Source organism: Microtus ochrogaster, chromosome 24 (genome assembly GCF_000317375.1).
Source record: "Microtus ochrogaster isolate Prairie Vole_2 chromosome 24, MicOch1.0, whole genome shotgun sequence".
NCBI lineage: Eukaryota > Metazoa > Chordata > Mammalia > Rodentia > Cricetidae > Microtus > Microtus ochrogaster.
In genome coordinates this window covers 34,739,064-34,746,926 of record NC_022024.1, presented here as the reverse complement: position 1 = coordinate 34,746,926, position 7,863 = coordinate 34,739,064, and the positions used below count along the sequence as shown (strand labels likewise).

Sequence of the window (7,863 nt, the reverse complement as noted above, 5' to 3'; positions counted from 1 at the left end):
ATTACATGATTCTGATCCACTGGGTGCACAGTGGCTGCCTCCTTTAAGTTGCAAGAGGGCACCAGGTAAACAAACAGCAGCCATGTGGGAGGCTTTCTATTTCCATGTGAGGGGACACACCTAGATCCACTCCTAGGCCCTCTCTGAGCTGTCAGTCACCTCCTATAACCTAGCTATCCCAGGTCAGCCGCTGACCACCGCCGAGTTCTAGAGAACCTTCCCCACCTGTCTTTACAACATAGGCAATCCCTAAGGATGTTCCTGCCACCTTTCCTCTGTAACCAAGAACACAGAGGTAAATGGATCGGCCTCCAAAAATCCTTCTCTTTGTAATTATGCACAAGCTTCCCAAATAGAGTCCAGCGTTAGTTGGGGAGCATGTCCAGTTTGAAAACTATACAATCTGTTCTCCTGCACATGGTAAAAAAGAACGCTTTACTCTTTTACGCCTGTGCTGTGGCTCTGCAGCTTGGCACTCACCAAGGTGTGAAGCCATTATCTGTCACAGGAATACCCAGTCCCTAAGCAAGGGCCCTATGCTGGCAATATAAGCAAAGCCCTGGCTAAGCTTATTACCAAACTCAGAACTACACCCATCAGATGTCTCTTCAGTCTAAAAATCTGGTAAATGGAAAAACACCACACAGCTGTGGTCAGGATGTGTGCAGTCACTGGATAACAGAGAACCCAATTAAGACACAATACTTGGTCATGCAGGATGCTTTTGACCACTGGCTCAGGAGTGTGTGCCCTTCTGACAGCCTGGATCGCTTTCGGAGGAAGGCTCCACAATTGTCTGCTCCTGGTTTGGTACAGTAGCCCAATGGCTCAGTTCTCAGGGGGAAATAGTATCTCTAAGGCTCAGGGACGAGAAAGGAAGAGGATGCATGAAAGCGCCAAGAGCTAGAGGGGGGGAAATGGGTTCAGGGCTGATGCCCTAACCTGTCCTTACTGTGGAGGAGCAGCAGCTGCCAGAGGACCAACTAGAGACCCAGGGTCAGAGGAGTCATCAGCACACAGCATGTCAAGCCACCTAGGTAGGTGAGAGCTGTTGCTATGCCCTCCAGGTAGCCAGGGCCTGGTCCTACACTCAAGTCGCCTGAGGGGGGGGGGTACCTCCTCTTCTCACCTCGGGAACTAGTCCTCATAAATCAGTACCACTGAGTCAGAACAGCTACCCAAGTCACAGGAGAACTGGAGTCATTCTTTAGGCTGCGGCACCATTACAGTTTGAAGACAATGTTTACATGAATTCATACACCAACATATACACAGTGATATAGCAGGAATTTGTAAACACTAAAGCTCTTCACGGCAAGAGCAAACGTCAGTCTACCCTCACAGGATGTCAATCACATGCTTTCCATTACAGAACTTTAAAAGGCAGCTTTGGTTTTTGTGACTAAAATGAAATAAAAACACCTTCAATGGCAGGGGGCCATTATCCTGGGCTCGTCTCTAGTACCCAGTTCCTATATAACAAATTGTAACCTGCTTTGGTACACGAACAAACCAAACTCTAATTTGGAAGTGGGAATTTTGTAACCAATACCCTGATTTTAGCATGAATGAAGCTTCAATGAGTCCCAGACCTCACCGTTCAGACCATGCCAACTTGGGCAAATATCTGCACGTAGCCAATCCAGTCATTTCTTCCATATTTCCCTGCTCAGTTTCCAAGGGCACGACCTTCCCTGCAGTCTGAACACTTTCTATGTACAACACCCCGAAATTTGTGAATTTTCCTTTTTGACAGTTAAGGCACCATAGGGACCTTGAAGCCCAGGACCCCGGGGACCGCCCTCCCCACAGGTCGCAGGTGTGGCTCATGCCTCTCTCCGTCCCTCTACCTCACTGCTTCTTCTTTTTACTTGCCGGACTGTCTAGCACTTCAATCTTGCCTCTGCCACCTTCTGCACTCGGAAGCTTTATGTTGTCCACAGTGACTTCGGAGGGGGTGCAGTCTTCATCTTCGGACTCGGAGCTGTCCGCGGAGCTGTCCGCGGAGCTCTCTTCTGAGCTGTCCTCTTCCTTTGAATCTGACCGATTCATCTCAAATAAGGCCACATCCTGTGGAAAGTGTCAGGTTGAGAACTCTACTTCAGGGCAGTTCTGTAACATTTTCTAATAAAGTGGCAGGGTTGGCTCAGTGGATAAGGGTGCTCACTGATCTTCCAGAGGACCCAGTCCAGGTTCCAGTACCAGCACCCATTACCAAGCTTCAGAAAATCTAATCCTTTCTTCTAGTTCTTCTGACCCTCACAGCCTTGCACATTGGTAACAGATACACACACTGACATGCACACACAAAAAAAATATAATTCTTAAATAAAAGCAGAAGAAATTACTAATATTTATTATAGATTCTTGAGCACGGGTTGGGCTGTGAGCTTAACACGAACAGCAGGTAAACGCTTTCGGTGGCCAGAAGACATCAGAGCAAAGTCAGGGTCGGTTTGAAGGGTTTATTTTACTTATGTTGTTAAAAAAGGCTCCTCCTGGCGGGAGAGATGGCTCAGCGCTTGAATGCATGAGCTGCTTTTTCAGAGGACCTGGGTTCAATTCCCAGCAACCATCTGGCTCACAACTGTCTTAACTCCAGGGGATATCACACCCTCATACAGACATGCCGGGGAGACACCAATGCACACGGAAAAAGAAGTCCCTCCTGCCTAGTACACACCCAACACCATTCTCAATAAAAACGGACTAGGCCAGGCGGTGGTGGTGCACGCCTTTAATCCCAGCACTCGGGAGGCAGAGGCAGGCGGATCTCTGTGAGTTCGAGACCAGCCTGGTCTACAAGAGCTAGTTCTAGGACAGGCTCCAAAGCTACAGAGAAACCCTGTCTCGAAAAAATAAAATAAAATAAAATAAATAAAAACGGACTAGACCAGTGGGCCTCAGCCTTCCTGATGCTGTGACCTTTAATACAGTTCCTCGTGCTGTAGTGACCCCCAGCCATAAAACTAATTTCTACTCCATAACTGTAATTATGCTATTGTTAGAATCATAATGTAGGGGCTAGAAAAATGACTCAGAGGTTAATGTAACTGGCTGCTTATAGGTCCTGAGTTCAAGTCCCAGCAATCACATGGTGGCTCACAATCACCTATAATGGGGGGGGGGTTCACAATGGGGGGGATTCACAATGTAAGTGTCTGTTTTCTGATGACCTTAAGCAGGTGGAGGCCCACAGGTTGAGAACCACCAGGCTAGAATCAGGCATCCCATCAAATACCTCAGACTTAACAAGAGATAGGAACATTGGCCATGGTAACACAGCTACAATCCCAACCTCTAATCCCAGCAATGGGGAGATTGACAGGACAGTTTGAGGTCAACCTAGGCTTCAGGTAAGGCCTGGACACCCAACTCTACTCCCTCAAGAACACCCCACAGCTCCTGCATTAATGAAATTTAAATTTCTGAGCAAGGACCAGCAAATTATATCCAGCTAACTGAACTGGCTTAGTTCAGTTAGCTCCTGAACTAAGAATGGTTCCTATACCCCCAGAAAGTGGCTGAAAAGAGGAAAAATTTAAATACTGAATGAAATACAAAATTATAGCCTACTGCAAGCTTCTGCCACCAGAGAGCCCCAGGCACAACTTCCTACCATGAAAAAAACACTCCCCTTGAACTTCGAGTCAAATGCATAGCCTCTTGCCTTAAAAAGGCTTTAGTGGCCATAACATACAATGTCCCGCTTTCTTGTTAATGTCAACAGCTGTGCCGGCACTGAACAGCACGTGAAACAGGGCAACAGAGACAGCACAGCCTATGAGAAATCTTCGACAATTTAAAAACCACATTTTACTTTAGAGTAAAATTTCCCATTATCTTCCCCCATTTCGTGGCAAGTACACTAATCCCATCACGTGAGTCAACAGGGCAGTTACCATCTGTACGATGTTCCCGGATGTCCCCTCGGTGTTTTCAATATCGAAGCGATCCGCTGGAGCAACCGCCATTTCCTTCCGAAGCTTTTCATTGGCCTGGGCCAGCTGTGGGAGGAACGCCTGCACTTGGTCTAACACTAGAGAGCAAACACAGAATGCAGCCATGTTAGTCAAGTCCAGACCCCACAACTCCTGGTGAACACTTCGGAGGAGCGCAGCAATGAACCCATCAACAACTCAGGCCCAGCTTCTGAGCTACCTCGTGTGGGAGGGTCAGAGGGGTCAGCTCAGATGGCTGGGGACTGAACCAGGCATTGCTTTTTTGCCAGGCCAAGGGCTCTACCCACCAGTCCCAAAGAGGGACTCTCAGAGCAACAAGCCCGCACGATTCAGCAATTATTATTCAAATGTTCTGTTTCTCTTCCACCCTGAAAGTATAAAATTCTAGGAGGTTGGCCTTCCACCAAGGGACTGAGAAAACAGGCAGAATGACCTAATGGATCTAAGAGCGCCTGATCCTTACAATAAGGCTTACAGGGAGTTCAGGGCCAACCTGAGCAACATAGACCCTGAGTGGGGAATTCTGCCAGGAGGTGTTGTTGCACACCTTTAATCCCTGCACTCAGGAGGCAGAGGCACAAAGATCTCAAGTTCAAGACCAGCCTGGTCTACAGACTGAGTTCCAGACCAGGCTGGGATTAAAGGTGTGCTCCACCACCGTCCGGTTTACTTATCAAGAGACTTATGTCATTTAAGAAAATGTTTTGTTTTAGGAGGGAATGCTTCGGTTCTGAGGACACTTCCGTAACACAGGATACACAGGGGCCACACAAGCTGCATCAAAGCAAAACCGTTAACAATAGTGTTCCCCAGAACCATATTTAATATTCCAGATCATGTGAACGGTAAGTGCTTTTCCAAACAAGTGAGTCTTGAGTACTGTTCAAGCTGGTCTCCAACATGCTACCGTTCTCCTGCCTCAGCCTTCCCACTGCATTGCGGCCAGCAACAGTATTTTCAGTTTCAAAAAGGAAAAAGGAATGTATTTTGAAAAAATCTTCAGGTAGATTATGATGAGAAATTTTACTCCTTAGACAAGGATTTACACAATACAAGACTTGCGGTATCTGACTCTGTGGTCTGATATGAGCCACGACATCCGATCCCATCAAATGTGAGTTAATTGGCCTAAACTGGGGGAGCGCCCCCTAGAGTGGAAAGGCTGTACTTACAAGGGCTCCTCTGCATGCGAACTGTTTGAACAGTAGAGGTCTTCCTGGGCTGGGGCTTAGAGCTGATGAGCAACTGGTCCCAGATACCTGAAAATACACACAATTGACACCATGAATGCAGCAGAGCCAGGAGTGCCACTCAGCCACGGATGACCCTAGCACTTCAGAAGAATGAGAGGGGACCATCAGTAACAGCTCCTGGGACTGTCTTCAACCGGACCATTCCATACCCGGGGGTAGAAGGGACAAACACTCTACAACACTGTGATTCTTTATGTACAAACCAACTGTCCATCCCATACACTGACCGCTCAAGCCTTTTCACGCACAGGAAAATCTCTTTATAAATCAAAAATCCCGGAGAGATGACCGGGGAGACTTGGAATGCTCCTTAAAGCCTAGTGTTTTGATTAGTGTTACGTTCGGAGCAAAGCCAGAGCTTGGGGTCAATATCTAGCTTTGCTGTTCCCAGCCAGTGACTACCACCATGCTGGTTTTTTCCTACATAAGACGGGGTCCTCAGGATACTTCCGCAGGCGTCGGGGATGCGGGGAGGCTTGAGCTGGTTAATTTCTGACACTACCACTCTCTACACAAGCTTTGGCAATCAGGAGTGCAACTCCCTCGGATACACTTCGTTCTCAAAAAGTTCCCACGATACTTAATACGCAGACACAAGAACTTTTATGTGTTCGTTAAAATTCTATGGCTAGCCCCACCTGTTTGAAACAAAATGTGAAAACGGAGGCCTAAAGAAGGCTACTTTTATAAGAAGTCCCACTGCGGAGTAGGGATTTGAACCTACAATTTCCATTCTGTCTCCCTCCGTCCGCCTCTGGCTCCCAAATGCTGGATTTAGGTGTGAGGCCCCACGCCTGGCTGAACCCATGCTTTTCTCTTCTGTACCACACTATCTGAAATGCTGAATGGATTTCCCACACACGCGTCTCCCTCCACCAAGGTGACAACGAGGAGGGCATGCCTAAGACAAATATTAAAAATGGTACCTACCATCCTGGCCAAGCCAGCCCAGGTCCTCCCTGTAGCATTCCCTAAGAACTACCCGGCCTGTATCACCGACAACCCCCCGCGACCCCTAACAATGTTCCAGTCTCCTCGAAACACTCCCCCCTACGCCCCGCGCCAAGTGTCCCCGCCCCCGGAGCCTCTCTGACTCCTCAGCATCCCCGCCCCCCAACATCCAGGGCTCTACAGTATCCCCGCCTACGCGCTACGCCGGAGCGCCCCGTGCTCCTCAGCATGCCCGCCCGCCCCCCATTAACGCCCCAGACTTCTCAGTATCCAGGGCTCCGGAACAACTCCGGCCCCACAGCGTCCCGGGCTCCTAGGCATCCCTGCCTCCCCGCGCCCCGGAGCATTCCCGGTCCCCCGGAGCACCCCAGTCTCCCAGATATCACCGGCCTCCTAGGCACCCTTGGCCCCGGAACCCCGGGCTCCGCAGTACCACGGCCTCCGGAGCGTCCCGGGCTCTGCAGCATCCCCGCCTCCCAAAACATTCCCGGTCCCCCAGAGCGCCCCGGTCCCACAGCGTCCCGGGCTCCTAGGCATCTCCGAGCCCGGAGTGCCCCGGCCTCTTAGGCATCCCTGGCCCGGAGCCCCGGGCTCCACAGTACCCCGCCCTCCGGAGCGTCCCGGGCTCCACAGCACCCCAGCCTCCCGAAGCATTCCCGATCCCCCGGAGCGCCCCGGTGTCCTAGGCATCCCTGGCCCCGGAGCCCTGGGCGCCACAGTACCCCGCCCTCCGGAGTGTCCTGGGCCCCGCGGAATAACCGGGCCCCGCCAGCCCAGAGGTCCCTCCGCCGCCGCTCACCTCGCGAACCCGAGCTCCCCGCGGTCAGCAGCTCCCTGGACACAGTGACCTGCGAGCGATCCCCAGAAGACGACGAAGCTGCGGGAGCAGATAAGCGCTCACCGTGCAGCTCCATGCTTCCAAGACAGCACGAGAGAAATAAACCCGGATGGAGAAAGGCACGGGTCGAGGGGCGGGGGCGGAAGGCGGGGCCAAGGCGGCAATTGGCGGAAACCGGGAGTTGGGCGGGGACAGTGGGAGGAGCGGGGCGAGACCTCGTGCAGGAGGGGGGGCTGAAGCGTGGGCAGCTGGGGACCGGAAGCGGGGGGGAGGCAGCGTGGGCGGAGCGCCGGGGAAGCACGCGTGGGGCCTGATCCGCCCCCGCAGAGGGTCGGGCAAAAACAATCTTCCTTGTTTTTGTTGGTAAAGACTCAGCCGCGCTCGGTTTAGCCCAACGAGGCCTTTGTCTTTCTATTTTTGTTGTTGTTAGGGGAGGAGGTTTCTGTGGTCTTGAGTTTGCAGCAATCCCGCTTTAGTCTCCAAAGGCCAGAATTATAGGTGGGAGACACCACGCCCAGCTTCTCTATCCTGTTCTTAAACTATATATAATTTTGTCATCCTGGCCTAGGTTGATCTCAGACTAACCATTTTCCTGCTTCAGTTCCTGTGTACTTAAATCTACCAGCGCTAATCCTCATACTTGGTTTCAATTATTTGTAAAATGAAATCTTGCCAAGTTACTCAGGTTGGTCTGGTAATCAAGGTCCCCCTATGTCACTCAGCCTCCTAAATAGCTTAGATTACAGACCTGGACTAGCGGACCCAGCTAAATTTACTATAGAATTGCAAACACGAAGTTCAGCATCTCGAGTACAGTTTTGTTTTTGTTTTTTGTTGTTTGGTTTTTGTTTTGTTTTGG

At 50.6% G+C, this 7,863-nt stretch overlaps 1 protein-coding gene across 1 annotated transcript; it reads right to left on the bottom strand.

Annotated features, from left to right (window-relative positions):
• Nucleotides 1-6: 6 nt before the first annotated feature.
• Nucleotides 7-7,081, bottom strand: C24H12orf45 (chromosome 24 C12orf45 homolog). Its single transcript, XM_005358235.2, has 4 exons — nt 6,966-7,081; nt 5,135-5,221; nt 3,903-4,039; nt 7-2,070 (listed from the first exon to the last, which is right to left on the bottom strand). Exons 1-4 carry the CDS (start codon nt 7,078-7,080, stop codon nt 1,852-1,854), a joined length of 558 nt encoding a protein of 185 aa, XP_005358292.1. The 5' UTR covers nt 7,081; the 3' UTR covers nt 7-1,851.
• Between the last annotated feature and the right edge of the window lie 782 nt (nt 7,082-7,863).